Genomic DNA, 20,081 nt, shown 5'->3' with positions numbered 1-20,081 from the left:
TATTAATCTCTTCCTGGAAGGAAAGAAACTACAGGTCCCAGCCACCACTGTAATAGCCACTGAGTATGACAAAGGAATTACCTCAAAGACAGCTTGAGGCATGAGCAGACTTTTCACTGCTGAGATAATATCCAAGAACTGGTTTACTACTATTTTTTTTTCCTAGAGAAGTATTTCACATTAAGTAGCTGTGATCCCAATATTCGGCCTAGACAGAGATACCCCAAACTCTGGAATGTATTTGCAGGATGCAAACAATCACTGACTTGTAACCTGAGAAAAATGGATTCATACATTGATCTGTCACAGGCTTTCCTCTGGTACTGGAGGAATATCTGTCTTAGTGTTTCTGTTCTCAATTTGTTAAGAAATTGAGCCAGTTTGAAGCTAGCTAGAATGTTTTGGTGAGAAGAATTAGATTACAGGCTGTGGAAGGAAAACAATGGTGAGGTCTACTTCCCTCATAGGCTTGCCGAGATGTATAAAAACAAGAAGAAAAACATAGATAAGGTAGTGCTGCTGCTGGCGAGATCTGAGCTGCATCTCTCTTCTAACCTCACTCTCCATTTCTTTGATTAACCCACTTTCCTCCCTAACCGTTACCCTGGCTGAACCTCCATTCTTCCTTGGGACTGGGGTAAGGTTGAGAGGGGTAGGGGGAAGGCGAAGGGGTGGTTGAGAGCCCTTCCTGGAGACTCAGGTTTCTGGGAGGGCTGTTGTGTTTCTGTATTACCTTTTTATCTTGTTTATTTCTGTATATATCTGTATATACTGCAAATATCTGCTTGTATATTGAGCTAAACTGTAAATATAAGCTTCATTCAATTTCCAGAGCCAGCTGAGTCTGGTCTGGGTGATTTCCAAAGTGTGGGGGGGTGGGGAACAGCCAAACCATCACAGCAATAGAGGTAACACTTCGCTACTTCAGTGGCATGATACAAGGAGAGAGGTACTAAAAGTTCTGAGGTGGGCAAGTACTCCATAAATCTGTGCTGTAAGCATGTACAAGTCTAAAAGGCTGTATCTCCATCTTCTTAAAAAGTAAATGTCATCAGTAATTGATAGATGTCAGCTAGAAAAAATACAAAGTAATGTGGAAACCCACAGCAACACTTATGGGAGCAACTGTGGGAAACAAAATCCAACGTGATTACTTGATCTAAAGAGAAATATTTCGTACTAAACTACAGAGGTCATCTCAGAGCAGTGGAAACATTACCTTATCCTTGCTTGATTTTTAATTATCTCTAGCTGGCCAGAGTTATTGGGTATTTGAGAGAATTTTAATGCTTTCACTGCAATTTAGGTAGCAGTAACAAAACCCATGGATTTTCTCTCTAATCTCTTCCTCTGAGTATCTGTTAAAGACATCATCAGCTAAGTCGTTCATTTTCCATGCTTTTTATAGCATTTCAGCTACAAACTGCCAATTAGACATCATTTTAAACAGAAAGGGTTGGTAGTTCTTAAAAGAAAGCAAAGAAAATCCACCAAAAAAAACCACCCCATAGCAAATGTAAATTAAAACCCACTCACCATTACAGTGAGAAAACAGAAGATCTATTCTAAAGGAAGGAAATAAAATGTAGAGGAACTTCATGGTTTTGGCATCTTTCCAGAGCTTCTGCTAGCAAGCTCTCTAGTTTGAATGAAAAGAAAATACTCTATCTGTTATATGTTATTAACAGTTCTGCATGGAACTGTACTCCTTAGTGGAGACTCCCTGGAAACTCTCTTCCTTTTCTGTGCAATCAGTGGGGGAAGAGACATTTTGAACGGCTACTTTTTAAACTCTGAATACGATTCATTGAAAGGGGATGAAAGAATTAGGAAAGGATGAATGTAGCTGAATTCTAGACTGCTTAAAGCTGCTATGAAAATAATAATTAAGGATTAAAATTAAAAATATCAGCCATCTTCACAAACTGAATAGGTTCTGCATTAAATTTCCTGGAAATCAGTGCTGTACTTTATTATATGATGCAAATTATAAGCTTTCATGCTTTAATACTCAACATACCTATAGTGCTTTGAAAAACAGTATTAACTAAGTATCTTTAAAAGGCTCTTGTTATAATGGAAAACTTACAAAAAAAAAAAAACCAAACTCACTGAAAATTAATGGAAATCCATCTTGATATAAAAGAAAACAAAACTCCAAGCACAACTCTTGTTGAACTAGGAGAGGGAATGGATTGAAGCTTGAAGAGGGTAGATCTAAGCTAGATATTAGGAAGAAATTCCTTACAGGGAGGGTGGTGAGACACTGGAATGGATCTGCCCAGGGAGACTGTGGATGTCCCATCCCTGAAAGTGTTCAAGGCCAGGCTGGATGAGGTCTTCAGCAATCTGGTGGAAGGTGTACCTGACAATGCCAAGGGAATTGGAACTAGATGATCTTTTAAGGCCTCTTCTAACCCAAAACATTCTATGAATCTGTAAACTATGTCCTGAAGTCTTGTCCAGTGTGTCTTTTATCACATTTTGCTCACTAGTTTGCAAAAGCAGTTCCCTTGTTGACGACTGAAGCTTGAAGAGGGTAGATTTAAACTAGATATTGGAAGAAATTCCTTACAGGGAGGGTGACAAGGTGCTGGAATGGATCTACCCCGGGAGATTGTGGATGCCCCATCTCTGGCAGGCTGCATGAGGTCTTGAGCTATCTGGTGGAAGGTGTACCTGACAATGCCAAGGGACTTGGAGCTAGATCATCTTTCAAGGTCCCCTAAAACATTCTATGAATCTGTACACGATGTCCTGAAGTCCTGTCCAGTGTGTCTTCTATCACATTTTGCTCAATTTGCAAGAAGAGCTCCCTCACTGATGATCTGATGATCTCAGAGACCTTTTCCAACATTAATGGTTGTGTGATCCTGTATTTTCCAAAAATGTCCCACATTCATTTTCAAGGCTCAGAACCCAACAGATTTGATGCTCAACTATGAGAAGAATTTTATCATGTTTTCAAAATGTTTACTATTTAAAAAGCTTCTTGGAGTTTGACAGTTTCTCACCCAATTATCTGCAGTGAAACTCCAGAGGGCTGATATTCTTTTTCTCTTCAGAACTCTGTTTTCTGACAGTGGGGAAATTCTGAAAAAAGTAACATCCTATACAAAACTTAAAGGAATTGGACACTGAAGAGCTCTTAACTGGGATAATTTCCATGTTATGCCTTGCCTAGTTCTCTGATCAACAGGACTTTTTTTTTCCCCCATTGTGCTTCCCTAGAGATGGCAGACTGAGTACTGTTTCATCTTGAAAGAATATTCTGGGGTGTTTTTTTATGCAGCAGTTGGGTCAGGTTTTCTGAGCACAGAAGAAGTTTCCTTTTCATAATTTCCTTTAGACTAATCCTTTTGTACCTCAGTGCCTCACACCCTAAGTATGTTCTAGTGAAGACAGCAGACGAAAGTGGGCAAACTTCCACAATTTTTTGTCACAAAAAAAAGACTTTCACAGATTCACAGAAACATCCAGGTTGGAAAAGCCCCTCAGGATCACCAAGTTCAATCTAGAACCCTACCCTACAAGAGTCCCTTAAATCATATCCCCAAACACCACATCCAAACCACTCTTAAACACATCCAGGGTGGGTGACCCAACCACCTCCCTGGGCAGCTCATTCCACTGCCTGACCACTCTCTGTGTGAAAAAAAAAAAAACGTTTTCCTAATGTCCTTCCTTTATTCTAAGTAGCACAAAAAAAAAGTCAAGGGCCAAAAAAAAATAAAAGGGCAGAAAAGGCCAGAGAAATTTACTGTAGGTTGTCTTCTTGCATCTTGCACACAATCATGACAGATGTACTCTGTGTAATGTTGCCCTGGAATTCAGTCATTTTCTGACCTGTTTACCCAAGGCTTAGCTGAATCTCAAGGGATGAAGGATTTGAGACTTGTAGAGATCTTTTGCAAGTTATCCAAATATTTCTAAAAGGAGAAGTGAAAATAGAAAGCCACCAGTGTTAATCAAAGCCTAGACCAGCTTTCTGGACTGATCATCAGATAAAAAAGCAGATCATCTGTTTTGCAGTGCAATTTAATACTCCGTCAATTAAGGAAACAATAAGCATAAAGAAATAATTACTTTTGGAACATTTGGCCATACTTAAACTTTTCTTTGTTCAAGTTCTCTATATGTGCAAAGTATTAGACTCAAAATTTGGATCAGTCATGTTCTACAGCCATGACACTGATCAGCCAGCTATTCACTAACTCCTTTCACCTTCCCACCCCAACCATGAAGCAGACTGGATTTGGTTTCAAAAGTAGATTGCTGAGCCTGTTCTTTTAAATACAACTGAAAGGACATTTAAACCCACAACACACTAAAATCTAATCTTTTAACACAACAGCAACAAAAGCACTCTATTAAGCAGCACACCTCCCTGGGAATTGAAATCCCTTTCAGCAAATGTTGTTTAAAGTCCAAAGGGCAACCTTCTACTTACATCCCTACTGATTTTCACAGTGCCTGCCAGAAGTGAGCAAAACTCTCCAATAAAACAGCAGTTAGCAAAGTTTGCAAAGGTCATTTTTATGGAGTTAGCATCCTGTAGTGAAAGGAGAGACTACAAAAATATCTCAAATTCTCCTTCTCTGTGACATCCAAATTGTTGACAGTAATCTAAGAATATTAAACGAGAAGAAGTTGTAATAATGCTTGCTCCAGTTTTTTGGGCGTTTTGGAGTTGTTTTCCCCCTGAACAAGAAGAGATTTCAAAATATACTGATGAGATCTAAAAGATGATTATGGAATAGGTGAACAGGACAATAGATCACAGAATCAGAATCACAGAACCTTAAATATTAGAAGTGACCTCCAGGGATCATTGAATCCAATTCCCCTGCCAAAACAGGATCACCCAGGGTAGTCTGCACAGGAATGCACCCAAGTTGGTTTGGAAAGTCTCCAGAGAAGGACACTCCACAACCTCCCTGGGCAGCCTGCTCCAGGGCTCTGGCACCCTCACACCAAAGAAGTTTCTCCTCACGTTGAGGTAAAACCCTCTATGTTGCAGTTTGTAGCTGCTGCTCCCTGTCTCATTGCTGCTGATCACCCAAAAGAGCTTGGTCCCAGCCACTTGATATCCACCCCTCATATTTGTAAACATGAATCAGATTCCCTCTCAGCCTTCTTTTCTCCAGACTAAACAGGCTCAGGGCTCTCAGTTTCTTTTCACAGGGGAGACACTCAAGTCCCCCAGTCATCCTCATGGCTCTCTGCTGGCCTCCTTACAGCAGGTCCCTGTCTCTCTTGACCTGGGGAGTCCAAAACTGGACAGAGTATTCCAGGTGTGGTCTTGTTGGGAAGGTGAGCTTGGGCAAACAGCAAGCATCCTTCAATTTAGCATAAATTCTGCTTGAAAAGAATGCTAATAATACTGAATACCTATCATAGAAAAGGGTAAGGAGAAGTTAGGCTGCTATTCATGGCACAGAAAGCATTTCATGTAAGTACCCCTATGCAATAATCACTAGCCTACAAAGCACTAGTGCTTCATTTAGCATCCATTTATCTGGCATAATGAAAATCAAACCACGAATGAAACTTGGAGTTAATTCAGGGTTGAGGTAGATTCTCCAGCACTGTAATAGTCTTAATCCATGCCATCATCTGGAGCTTTACCAACGTGTCACAAAGATGGTTCTGCAATATTATTATTTTGGAGGTTTGATAGCCCTTTTTTTTTTTTTTTGGCAGTTTTTAATCTTTATTCTGTACTTTGAAGAGCAAAGTGCACAACCAAAAGTATGAAGACAAAGCTGCTTCTTCCTTCTATGCAATGCTACGCTGCATTATCATTTCACTAATATTCTTTTTCATTTACTTCATCAGACACAAACTGTCACAGAGGTGCTTATTTTAAGCATCTCTACCAAGTAGACATAAGTGTGCTGTTTCTTCTTTGCTTTGTGCCCTTTTTAATTGGGCAGTCTCTGAGGATCCTAAATTACAATCAAGATTTTAGTTCCCATTTTTCCCCCGAGATAAAACAAAAAATTAGTCATAGATGTTTGTTTCCCAAGGTGCAGTGACCACTAATATTGTAGTTATTATTTGATGACTCAGATATAACTGTTCTGCAACAAACTCATCTGCTTCGCTTTCAACTGAAATCAGACTTTCCAGGTGACTAATTCTTAATCAACACTCCCAAGAATAAAGAACTGAGGAACTGCTTTGCTAATATTTGGCCTGATCAAGCACTTGCTCCATTTGGGTGCACACTTGCTCCATTTGGGTGCACTGAATGATTTCCACAATGACCAACTTATGAGATGTTACCATCTCCTTGATCTTGTATAGTTTGTGCTTTCTGAATCTTTTTGATTAATAAAACCAAGTGTAACGGTAGTGTATTTATTGTACTGGGACTTGAAACTGCTGGATAAGTGCCTTCGCTTTTTCCTTTCCCACATAGAAGTACATCTTCATGCACCTGCAATTCCCAAATTAAACAGCTGTTTTGTCCTCCCTCTTTAAGGCACACAATACATAGTGCTTAATATTTGTAGTTCTACTATCTGGGGAAATTACTGTCCTGTCAATATTCCCTTTTATTGCTTCTCACTGGGACATCTCTCTGTTTTGTTTGGGCATTTCCAATGGGTGTATAAATAAGTATATCTCTCTAAATATGTGGACATCTAGGTACATAAATGTGTGTGAGAATATTTACATTTACATATATACACAAATATATACATATGTAGATACATATACAAATATACATTTGTATTTACATATAAATTTGGTTTACCTCTGACGTTTTAGCCATTACTTTGTACTGAAACAGATTTTTCTGCTACCATGGAAGTACAACCACTGTCACACCTCCTGCTTGTAAGTGTTAAAATATAAATCACTTTGTGTCAGAATATTTTCATCCCAACTGAAATCAATACATTCTGAGAATTTTACACTGAAAACAGCATGAATATACATATATATATATATATATAAAATAGAATCAAGCAGGTTGGAAGAGACCTCCAAGATCATCCACTCCAACCTAGCACCCAGCCCTATCCAGCCAACTAGATCATGGCACCAAGTGCCTCATCCAGTATTTTCTTGAACACCTCCAGACACGGCGACTCCACCACCTCCCTGGGCAGCCCATTCCAATGCCAACCACTCTCTCTATGAAGAACTTCCTTCTAACATCCAGCCTATACTTCCCCCGGCACAACTTGAGACTGCATCCCCTTGTTCTACTGCTGGTTGTCTGGGAGAAGAGACCCACCCTCACCTGGTATTTCCTCCAAATACCATTTCCAGTTTTTAAGTGGATTTGCTTCAGTCCCGTTCAATTTGCTTTCTGGTTCACACTCAAAAAATCACAGAATTAACCAGGTTGGAAAAGATCTCCAAGACCGTTGAGTCCAAATGTTTTAGTAAATGTAGTGATAGAATATGATCATAAAAACAATCCTTCTGGTGCTGATATTACTGATATTTGCAGAAAATCAATTGGGTTTGTCCAAGAAACAGGAGTTTAAGAGGTCTGTCTTTAAAAGACAAGTAGATATATTAACTATTTATATAGCTGTTTCTCTGCCCTATTTACAATTAAAAGCAACAGAAACCTACATGGAATATTAGCAATATTCTATTCAGTAACTGAATATATTGAAGGAGCATAGATGCAATCTACAGAGCAAACATTCACATGCGTTATTATCCATGGCAAACTACTGAATCAAGGAACAAACTGAAGAATATCATTATGTGTGTGAGAACGACATGTTAGCAAACAAAACATCTTGCCAATGGCACATTCTGAAACAGACTCAGGATCCTGATTCACAGTCTCCTGTGACAGCCAACAGACAAATCTGCTGCTACAGTATTCAAGGTCTTTATTTACTTAATTGTACTTCTAGTGTTATTTGGGTTTAGCTCAAAAGGATTATGCAGAAGATTATTGCTTTATGTCCCCCAAATTATTATTTGTTCTGAAAAATTGTGTAGAGTATAGAAGTAGTTTGAGTGACTATGTGCCTTCTATAAACAAACAGCTAAACTTCAGCTGCCACACAGAAAATTATCACAGAAGCACAGCTGAGGTGAAGCACTGAGTGATTTGCAGCAGAATGAAAAACAGAACCTACTTCCTAAGAAGCTCTTTACAGGGAGTCCCAGGTAGGAGCCCAACTTGATAGACCTCAAGATCTTTGCGCTTTGCAGGCTGACCAGAATGCACAATGACCACTTCACTTCATATAGGAGAAGTTCTCATAGGAGAAAGTTCTTCCCAGAGAGAGTGATTGGCATTGGAATGGGCTGCCCAGGGGGGTGGTGGAGTCACCGTCCCTGGAGATGTTCAAGAACAGACTGGATGGGGCACTTAGTGCCATGGTCTAGTTGACTGGTTAGGGCTGGGTACTAGGTTGGACTGGATGATCTTGGAGGTCTCTTCCAACCTGGTTGATTCTATGAAATATGAGAAGGGCACCAAGGCCAGTGAGGGGGCTGGAGCACAGCCCTGTGAGGAGAGGCGGAGTGAATTGGGTGTGTGCAGCCTGGAGAAAACAAGGCTCAGGGAGGGGGACTTTATCACTGTCTATGTGAAAAGAGGTTGTGGCCAGGTGAGGTTGGTCTTCTCTCTAAGGCAGCCAGCAACAGAATGAGGGGATACAGCCTCAAGCTGCACCAGGGCAGGTTCAGGCTGGATGTTAAGAGGAAGTTCTTCACAGAAGGAGTGATTGCCATTGGAATGGGCTGCTCAAGGATGTGGTGGGTTCACTGTCCTTGGAAGTGTTTAAAAAGAGACTCGATGTGGCACGGTCTAGTTAATTAGACAATGCTGGTGATAAGTTGGACTTGATGATCTTGAAGGTCTGTTCCAACCAGATGAATGTATATGCATGCACACAGACAGAATCAAACCATTAGAAAGAATGTAAAGAAAGTTAGAAACCATTAGAAAGAAAGTAAAACCTACTTTTTATGTAATTCTTGCAGTGAGCTTGAGTGCACACACTCTCTAGTTTTAAATAAAACAAGTGTGGAAAATAAATTGGATTACATTGGCAAGGTAAATTAATCTCAGAAGAACTCAGTTATTAAAAAAATGTTAACAATAAAAATCCTTTCCTTTTACTATAATAAAGACATTGAGGTGCTGGAGCACGTCTAGAGAGGTGCAATGAAGCTTGTGAGGAGTTTGGAGAATATGTCTCATGAGGAAAGGCTGAGGGAGTTGGGATTGTTTAGCCTGAGGAAGACAAGGCTGAGAGGAGACCTTATTGCTGTCTATGGCTACCTGAAAGGAGGCTGTAGTGAGACCAGTGTTGGCCTCTGATCCCAGGTAACTAACTACAGAACAAGAGGTAATGGCCTCAAATTGACGGGGGAGATTGAGGTTGGATACTAGGGGAAAAAAAATATATTTCCTGAAAGACTGGTCAGGCATTGGAACAGGCTGCCCAGGGAGGTGGTGGAGTCACCACCACTGGAGGGGGTAAAAATAATAAAAAGATTAGACATGGCACTCTAGGACATGGTCTAGTGGGCATGGAGCTGTTGGGTAGAAGGGGGCTTGATCATCTCAAAGGACTTCTCCATCCTTAATGATTCTATCACTTTATGATTCTGTAAAAAACTGTTTTCAAACACTGTTTATGAGAAACAAGAACAGAAATAAGATTCTCTCACAGTCTCCTTGCAAAATAACCTCCTGAAATGTTTTCTCACCAACAATTCTGGCCAAACCAGTGACTTTACAGAGACTCTCTTTAAAATTAAGAAAGAAAAAAAGAAGCAGGTCTGAGAGCATGGCTGTAGAGGTGCAGATTCCTTGCTGTGTTCGTCTTTAGTTTCCTAGGGCATGGTTAGTGTGGTTTGATAATGTAATAGATGACCTGCTGCACACTTTCATCTACTGCCTTGGTCATTTAAAACCCACAGAAGACATCCTGGTCACCAAACTGGAAAAAAAACACAGACTTGCTGGGTGGAGCACTGCTGGATAAAGAATTGGCTGGATGATGACATGCAAAGATTGGTGATCAAGGGCACAACGTCCACCTGGACACTAGTGACAAGTGGCATCCTTCAAGGATCAGTGCTGGGACTAGCACTGTTGAACATCTTTGTCAGTGATACGGACAGAGGAATCGAGTGCACTTCCAGCAAGTCTGCAGATGGCACAAGCTGTGTGGCACAGTTGACTTGCTAGAGAGCAGGGATCCATCCCAGAGGGACCTGGACAGGCTGGAGAAACAGGCCCGGACCAACCTCATGAAAACAACGAGGCCAAATGTAAGATCTTGCACCTGGGTTGCTGTAATACCAATCCATGCTGGGTGGGGAATGCCCGAGAGCAGCTCTGCTCTACTGAGAGCCCACCTGGAGTCCTGTGTGCAGTTCTGGAGCCCCCAACACAAGAAGGACATGGAAGTGTTGGAGCCAATCCAGAGGAGGCCACGAAGATGCTCAGAAGGCTGCAGCAGCTCTGCTACGAGGACAGGCTGAGAGAGTTGGGGCCCTGCAGCCTGGAGAAAAGAAGGCTTCAAGAAGACCTTGGAGTGGCCTTTCAGTATCTGAAGGGGACCTACAGGAAGGCTGGGGAGGGACTACTGACAAGGTCTTGTAATGACAGGACAAAGAGTAATGGGTTTAAACTGGCAGAGGGGAGATTCAAACTCGATGTTAGGAGGAAGTTCTTTGCAGTGAGGGTGGTGAGACACTGGCACAGGTTGCCCAGGGAGGTTGTGGCTGCTCCCTCCCTGGAGGTGTTCAAGGCCAGCTTGATGAGGCCTTGAGCAACCTGTTCTAGTGGGAGGTGTCCCTGCCTATGGCAGGGGTTTGGAACTGGATGATTAGTGAGGTCCCTTCCAACGTAAATCATTCAGTGATTCTATGATTCAGGGTTACCTGCCATAAGAGACATTAAGTAGATCCCACTAGGAGTGCTGAAGCCACTGACTATGCCTGATCTTTAAAATGACAGAGATTAACTTACTTCTACTCTTTGTAGCCTAATGGTTTGGCAGACTGATGATGCTGCAAGAAGCTCAGACATAAGGTAATTGCCTCCTTCTCTTTTTTAATATATATCAGCAATTATGTGTAAAGTAATGTACCAGTAATATTCTATCCTTTTCTCCCAGGCTTAATGTGATCCTGCATGCCATTCTTTTTGCTCTTGGAGGCTGCAAATTTGTTTTGTGTCAAAATGAGATCCTTGTTGTTAACTTCTAGTATATTGTGGTCTGTAGGTGTCCCTCCTATGTTCACTTTTATATGAGGCTGTTACTATTACCATCAAGAGAAGGAATGCTAGAACAGAAGAAATTAATCCCTAGGCAAATGTTCGTAGTGTTGTTGTCTGCAGCAAAATTTTGCTTCACATGCACTCAAAGCCCACCTGAATTGTCAAAGGAGTAGGTCACTGTGAGAAAACACTTTGCACTAGAGACAGTGCAAAGAGTGAGAAAACACTAGAGTCTCCTGCTCTCAAAGGCTTAAAACAGGGTGATTCCTTTAGGATGCTGTCTAAACGGGTCCATTTCTGTCTTGTACTGTAGGTCCCACAGCTGAATGCAGCATTACAGGTGAGGACTCAGGAGAGTTGAATAGAGGAGGACAACTGCCTCCCTCAACATACTGGTCAAGCTTCTATTTATCAAGCCCAGAATACCACTGGCTTTTTGGGCTGCAAGCACATTGCCAGCTGATGTCCAATTTTTCTTCTGCCAATGCCCCCAAGTCCCTTGTCACAGGTTGGCTCTCAATCCATTTATCCTCTAGTCTGTATGGATACCAAGGATTGATCCAACCCAAGTACAGGACCTTGCACTTGGCCTGTTGAACTTCATGAAGTTCTCACAAGCCCATTCCTCAAAGCTGTCATGGTCCCTCTGAGTGACATCCCTTCCCTCCAGCAATTTAATTGCACCACCCAGCTTGGTGTCACCTGCAAACTGGCTGAGGATGCAGTCAATCCCAGTATATGACTGGTGAAGATGGTGTTGGACAGGGAACCAACCACTGAGTGCAAACCTTTGGAGGAGGTCATCCAGCCACTTCTTCACTCAGCTAACAGTCCATCTGTCAAACCCATCTCTTTAGTTTAGTGGCCAGAATGTTAAGGAATCTTATTGCAAGTCTTACGGAAGCCTACATAGATTACACCCATGGCTCTTCTTTGCCTACTAACCCACTCAGTCCATTGTAGGAGGGCCTCTGGATTAGTCAGGTGACTACTAAGCCAGAGCAGAGCGAGGAATACTTCAACACATCAGTGCAGCTGAAACAGCTCTACAGAAGTAACGAGGCACAACTGAGCCTCCAGACAGAGCCTCACCCTGGTGGAGAACATCGCTTCTTTCCAGAGCTCTTTATATCTGCATTGGTAACACCTCTCAGGCGCTGATGGATTCTACGACCGCACTGCTAACAAACACACTTGCAGCTCAGTCATTACACTGGCTAACCTTTGTTCCTACTGAAATCCCGATTCTGTTTCAGCACAGTGCTGCAAATCAGTCCTTTTATCATCACTGGTTTTACCAGAGAATAGCTTAATTACTATCTTTTGAAAGCAGATCTTTGAAAAGACACTCATTCCCACCCTCAGAACTGATGTTTCACCTCCTGCATCAGTTGCTCATTACCAGTTAATAGTTTAGGTTTATAAGCAGAAATGAATGTTCTGCTGAACCTATATTACTACTAACCCCTCTGATGATATTAAACTTTAATATATTGTCCTCTTTGTCCACCATAACTCCTGCATCCCATGTAATCTGAACTACTTTCCAAGGCCTGAAACCAGACTCATTTCTAAACTTGTCTGTGACTTGTGAGTTCAAGGACACACTTTGACTTGTGGTGTCCCATCTGTCTAAAACTTATTTCCTCTTCTCCCTATGTCACTAAATCATTTCTTTAAATCTCACATTAAAACCTTCCTGGTCTCTTTAACCTATGATTCACAACCTCTAGAAAACATTTTTGTGATATCCTTTATGAGGTGTGCCCAGTAAAAAAAGAATTTATTGTAGTCTTGAAGAAGCTGTACTTGGAGTACCAATGTAACTGAATTAAAGGTCCTACAGAGTTCACTCCAGATAGAGTCTGCAAGGATCAGTCTATCAAAGGCCAAGTATTTACATTCATTCCCCTGCAAACCTAATAGCTACACCCTTGCAAGCTTATGGACCCTTATCTTTCAAAGCTGTCTTTGAATTTACACCTAATGTCAGATGACACCATTTCAGTTTTGCTATGCTTCTTCCAGGTGCCCATCTGAGCCCAGTAAAAGTGAATGAAAGGATGTAGTTCCCCTTTCCCTTTAGTGACCAGTACCATTTCCTTCATTCTGACTTTAGAGACTCTCCAAGGAGAGCAGGAGAATAAATGAAAAAACAAAATCACAGCACTCCTCCACTGATCCAGCTAAATCGAGGATGAATTTTCATCATTGTTTCCCTATTTAAGCAGTCTGTGAGAGATGGCAGATTTAGGTATCTAATACAAAATCAGAGCAAGGCAAACAATTTGCTTTTAGATTGGTTGCAGCCAACTCACTGAGAAGATGCAAGGAGGTAAACCCACAAAGCCAGCCTACAGAGTGAGGCTGAGCTCTAAGAAAAGAGGTATGTGTGAAAACTAGTAGGATGGTACGGCACAAATTGTACCATCCAGAAACTTGTGCAAGCAGTAGCTATTTATAAGGCTGGTATTCCTCCCCATTCACAATGAGCTCACTCTAGCAGGTAATTCATTTTCTGTACTGTTGAAAAGGCCCTTTAAATCTAGCATTTTAACTCAACTAAGCATTGTATGCTCATCCTTGGGTTTATGCTTTGGAATAGTCTTTGGATAAACTATCTTACACTTTTTCTTTAACTGACACTTGCTTGTATTCATACTTTCAAGCTTTGTATACTGGTCAAAACACTAGAAATGGAAGAACAACATTTCAGTTCACATTTACAATAGTCCTAGAGCTGTGACTTGAAAGAAACACCAAATATTTAAAGGCTTGCAATATATGTTTCAGCATTGATGAGATCTCTTCTACAATGCATTAAATTATGTGCGTACAGAAAGGCATTACAGAGACATTTTCTTCATATAGGAAATAAGAGAAACAGGCAGAAATGCTAATGTAGTACTGTTAGCATTACACTGCTGCAATATGGATGTAGCACAGGGGGACAAGCAAAACCTGTCTCCTGAATGAGTATTTGTATATGAGGGAACAGTATAGGAGAAAAGAGACTTTGCAGAAGTGGGTACAAAATGCAGCAGAGTTATTTTCATGTGGTTTAAAGTATGGTTATGAATGGGCAAATCTTTTTCACTGCTGTCTGTTTCTGAAACACACACAATTTACTTGAATTAGCAGCCAATCTGGATAGAAATATTGTTATGCAAATCTATTTCTAACAAAAGAAAAGATCACTTTTAGATTTGTTGTTTTATCTTTACAGGTCTATAAAGAAAAAAAAAAACAACCACCCAAACCCAGAGTATGAAAGGAGGATTTCAATAATACTGTATTGTGCTACACAGTACAGAAACACTGAGTTTGTGTATGAAGGGAGCTGAATAAGGAAAACAAAATACTGAAAACATAAAACTCTAAATCTTTGCCCTTGTTCTGGGGACCTCAGTTTGTAACAATCAAATCTGCATTTCTTACCATATTCTCATACTTCATTTCCAACTTGGATTCTCATTTCTAGGATGGATCTAGGTAATAGATAGGCACTCCAGCAGTGATAGTTAATAACAATGATGAGTAACTACAATAAATTATGGATCTGCTGGGGAGGTCCAGTGTCTCTGGGAAAGTTATGACTACCATTTATCCTAGCTCTAAATCCCTGTAACTCTGAGGATGTTGTAATTCTTTAAAGTGACTTCATTTGTTCGAAGTTCACATTGTCTTGTGGGGCAGGCTGTGGATGTTGTCTACCTGGACTTGAGCAAAGCCTTTGACATCATCTGCCACAACAAGCTCCTGGCAAAGCTGGCAGCTCATGGCTTGGACAGATTCACTGTGATATGGGTCAAGAACTGCTTGGAGGACCAGACTCAGAGAGTACTGGTGAATGATACCACATCCAGTTGGCAGCTGTCACTAGTGGTGTGCCCCAGGGATCAGTGCTGGGCCCAGTCCTGTTGAATATCCAGCATCAGTAAGTTTGCAGATGACACCAAGCTAGGAGCAAGTGTTGGAAGGTAGGAGAGTCCTGCAGAGGGACCTTGTCAGGCTGGATGGGTGGGCAGAGGCCAATGGGGTAAGACTGAACAAGGCCAAGTGCAGGGTTCTACACTTTGGCCACAACAACCCCAAGCAGCACAACAGGCTGGGGACAGAGTGGCTGGAGAGCAGCCAGGGACAAAGGCACCAGGGGGTGCTGGTAGAGAGGAGCTGGAGATGAGGCAGCAGTGTGCCCAGGTGGGCAGGAGAGCCAATGGCACCCTGACCTGGCTCAGGATCAGTGTGGCCAGAAGGACAAGGGAGGTTCTTCTGCCCCTGTACTCAACACTGGTCAAGCCACACCTTGAGTGCTGTGTTCAGTTCAGGGCTTCTCAATTCAAGAGAGATGTTGAGATACTGGAGCATGTCCAGAGAAAGGCAACAAATCTGATGAGGAGCCTGGAGCACAGCCCTGTGAGGAGAGGCTGAGCTAGGGGTGTGCAGCCTGCAGAAGAGGAGGCTCCCTGAGGGGAGGTTGTAGCCAGGTGAGGTTGATCTCTTCTGCCAAGCAACCAGCAACAGAACAAGGGGACACAGTCTCAAGCTGTGACAGGGGAGGTCTAGGCTGGATGTTAGGAGGAAGTTGTTGTCAGAGAGAGTGATTGGCATTGGAATGGGCTGCCCAGGGAGGTGGTGGAGTTGCCATCCCTGGAGGTGTTCAAGAAAAGACTGGATGAGGCACTTAGTGCATGGTCTGGTTGACTGGATGGGGCTGGGTGCTAGGTTGGACTGGATGATCTTGGAGGTCTCTTCCAACCTGATTGATGCTATGATTCTATGTAGTTTTTGATCATACTGCCTTCCAGCTATGCTAAGTTCTTAACACGTCATTATTGCAAATGGCTCATAAACATAATGCGTAAACTTAAAATGTGACAGAGAAAAGTGCAACGAAAAGTTTGGAATGCCTTCCCCCTCACCCCTCTCTCCCCCATACACATCAAAATAAGTAAATGAAGTCAGATACTCACTCCTGTGATGTAACGAGGTCTATACTGGATGGTTCCAAATAAGCCAAGTATGACTATGATAATGTGTATAAAATTTGCCAGGATGGGTGCCCACTGATAACCAAGGAAGTCAAATATTTGTCTCTCAAGCACAGTAACCTAGGATTAAAAAGCAAAGGCATAAATACATTAGAACAGAAAAGCAAACATCTATTAGGGCATTTCCCTTTCCCATACATGAGATAATTGCCCCGAGTTAAAAAGAAAATCAACAACAAAACCACTTCAGTCAGCAGTAAAATCGAATGAGTTAGCAATGTTTCACCTTCTTGCTTTAATGAAAGCTGCATTTCTCACTGACAGTTTACTGAGTTATTTGCAGTTAACTAAAATATTCATGTGGGCAATTGGAGTAAGATACTTAACTGTTCACTAGGAGGGCTTGTTTGCAGGAGAAGCAAATCATTGTGCTACACACACCAGCAAATGCTGTAACACTTTGGGCTATCAATGCTGAAAATAAGTAGCAGGCTTATGACATCCCAGCTACTTTGCTTCCATTCACAAACACCACCATTCAGCCTAGTCCTGTCTCTCTACTTACACTATTCCCCTACTTTTTGATTATTTCCTCCTCTACTCTATCCCCAGCTCTGCTTTTACCTGTAACTAAAAGCACACAACTTTTTGACCTGGTTCTACTGACAATGACTCTAGTTTACCTCCTCTACTACCACAAACATAAACCAAAGTATAAGCTGTTATTCAAACCTCCAGATATTTCATCTCAAACTTTGAATTAAATGGATAATCTTGGGCTGTTGATGACTGTTGTTAAGCAATACCATTGTAAGCAGCTAGATCAGAAAGCAGGAAAACTACAATTCTAATAGAACCAGTAGAAATCACAGAGGCTGGAAGGGACCTCAAAAGCTCATCCAGTCCAACCCCCTGCCAGAGCAAGGTCACTGAGACCAGATCACACAGGAACATATCCAGGCAGCTCTTGAATATCTCCAGAGTGGGAGACCACACAACCCCCCCGGGCAATCTATTCCATTGTTCTGTCACCCTTATAGTGAAAAAAAATTCTTCCTCCTGTTTCCATGGTATTCCCTGTGCCTCAACTTCCACCCATTCCCCCTTGGCTTGTCATTGGGCATCACTCAGCAGAGCCTGCCTCCAGCCTTCTATCACTCACTCTTCACATATTTATAGACATGAATGAGGTCATCCCTCAGGCTCCTCTTCTCCAAATTAAAGAGCCCCAGCCACCTCAGCCTCTCCTCATAAATAATTTCAGAAATAAAATAGCAGGTGTCTCTTAACTGTTGTTTGCACATTCTGCCACCATACAGCACTGCATGCCAAACCGCAGGAAGAAAAGCATGTTTTGACAAAAATAAGAGTGATGTGAATATTGGAAAGTAATCACAGAACCTTAGAGGTTGGAAGGGACCTCCGGAGATTGAATCCAACACCCCTGCCAAAGCAGTATCACTAAGGGTAGTTCACAGAGGAATGCATCCAGGCAGGTTTTGAAAGCCTCCAGAGAAGGAGAAAGGTGAAGTCAATTTAGATAGAAATAAAAACAGGAGAGAGACAAAAGAAAGAAAAGACAGGTAGTTTCCTCAGAGTTTCATTAATGAGAGCTGAGTGCTTATTCAGTTTATATTATGCTGTAAATAAATTGAATTTTCTGTGTCTGCCACAAATTAACACCTTTGAGATCAAGCACTAAACAAATTAACTGCTGTCCTCCACGGCTTTTGTATGATACAGCTCTGGGAGAATTTCCCACAGCAGTCAGTCCAATGCCACACCAACACCTTCCTTTTGGACATTAAGTAAGGAAAGGTGCCATTGAAAAGGCAGCCTACACTAATATCAGCCTGCAAATGTCTAGTGGTAATTATATACAACTTGCTGGCATATGTTGAACTTTAAGATGTGGATTGTGAGAAGAACCCTGGGGAAGTTTCTTAGCCCTGCTTTGAACTTGAAAGTTCAGGGTTTCACATCAACCATAAGATTCCTCTCTAAAAGAATCCTTTCACACAGTGGACTCAGTTTATAGCCAGTCTTGGTATCTTGTCTAACATTTTATTTTGCAGTTGTATTGACAGTAAGATATTCTGGTCCTGTGTTATGCAGGAATCATTTTGGGCTATCTTACAACTCTCCCTACCAAAGTAACAGCATAGAAGAGTTCCCAGAATCGTAAGACATAATATTCTAATGGTGACAGCATGAAGAAGAAAGTAAAGAAAGGCCAAGTTGAATTAAGAAATGAATTCTCAGACTGCTTTGCTTCTAAGTTAATCATTAAGAAATAATTTCTTGACTACTAAGGCAGTCACTTACATGAAAAGATCAACATGCAGCATAAAGCAGTATTATGTAGGTCTGTGTGAAGTCTATTAGGGGTATCAACAAAAGAGCTGCTATACCTGAAGTGCTGTTAAACAGGTAACAAAGAAAATGTTCACTCCGAGCACAGAGTTCTTATTTTCCTCAGCTTAACAAAAAGTAAATGAGAATAACAAATCCAGTCTAGACTCCACAAGTGTCTAGTACAGTAACAGTAGGGATTCAGCAAGCAAAAACATACATGGGATGATGCAAATCATTCAATCAGTAGGAAATCATACAGGGAAGTATGCTAATTGTAGATGAATACTGAATTATGGCAGTTAATTGTATTGAATGAAGGTAGAAAGCCTAACATACCTGCTGCAACCTCAGGTATGAAGGTTGAAGGCAAGTACACTACCATAGAATCAACCAGGTTGGAAGAGACCTCCAAGATCAGCTAGTCCAACTTAGCACCCAGCCCTATGCAGTCAACCAGACCATGGCACTAAGTGCCCCATCCAGGCCTTTCTTCACCACCTCCAGCGATGGTGACTCCACCATCTCCCTGGGCAGCCCATTCCAATGCCAATCACTCTCTCTGCCAACAACTTCCTCCTAACCCATTTATCTACTTTGGGAATGCCCATTCTCTCACTGCCTAACATAGACCTGTTCTTATGTGTCAGTATTTATACCTAGTAATATGTGGAAAATAAATACTACAAACTAGGCAGAGATTAGAAAGTAATTACGATTGAAGCACATTTTGGTTTGGGGGTTTTGTTTGACATATATGCAGTAGCTTCACCAAAACTTGCTTTATGGTGGTGTGCAGAACTAAAAATACTGTGGAAAATGCAGCTGCAGTTCTCTAGAAGATAAGAGTAACACAGCAAGATGTACCATAGATTTATCAAATGGAAAAACACAGGACAGGACTACACTTTTATTTCCACTTCCTGAATAAATGGAGAGAGGAAATAAAAATGATTCCCAACCAAATGGAAGAACTACATGGACTTTCTCCGTGTAATTACTCAAAAAAGGGATTCTCATTGCATCAAAGTTCCTAAAAGGAGAACAGTTAAAAGTAGGACAAAATACTGACAAAATCTATTAAAAACAGTATTATGCAGCTTCCTCCTCTTCCACAGATGCCAGAATCATAAGGGACTTCCTTACATAGTAAGAGAAAAATATAGATCTGATTTTGAAAGTTTTTCCCCCCCTTTTATTTCAAAAATATTTAAGTTAAACTACTGCACTTTTTCCAAGTCATATCCACTGCTTCAAATGTTTAAAGAACTTTCAGAGAGAAAGGAATGATAAAGAAATATTCAAGTCTATAATTTGGTAAAGCATAGCCCTTTTCCTTTCTTCTTCTGGAAGTATGAGGTTAAAATGAGGACAGAAGAGAGGGAAAAAAGGGATGCTTTGGATGAAAATGTACAAGAAGGTAAGAAAAGAAAAATATGTTTTAATTTAACCTCATTTTAATAACACAGTGAACCCAAAAATATAAGGTTATGAAAAGTCAGCTCCTAATGTTA

The 20,081-nt window shown here is 41.3% G+C and overlaps 1 protein-coding gene across 4 annotated transcripts in view; it reads right to left on the bottom strand.

Moving 5' to 3' along the window:
- Positions 1-20,081, bottom strand: part of NKAIN2 (sodium/potassium transporting ATPase interacting 2) — a 621,679-nt gene that overhangs the window by 347,863 nt on the left and 253,735 nt on the right. For all 4 annotated transcript variants that reach the window (XR_010308140.1, XR_010308142.1, XR_010308141.1 and 1 more), the window contains one exon: positions 16,198-16,335. Coding sequence is in view for 1 of the 4 variants with exons in the window: in XM_064170099.1 (XP_064026169.1) it covers positions 16,198-16,335 (138 nt within the window). In the remaining 3 variants the exon portion in view is untranslated. The remainder of the gene's footprint in view (positions 1-16,197; positions 16,336-20,081) is intronic.

This window comes from Pogoniulus pusillus, chromosome 33 (assembly GCF_015220805.1).
Source record: "Pogoniulus pusillus isolate bPogPus1 chromosome 33, bPogPus1.pri, whole genome shotgun sequence".
In the NCBI taxonomy this organism is placed as follows: domain Eukaryota; kingdom Metazoa; phylum Chordata; class Aves; order Piciformes; family Lybiidae; genus Pogoniulus; species Pogoniulus pusillus.
This window is presented reverse-complemented; position numbering and strand designations above follow the sequence as displayed.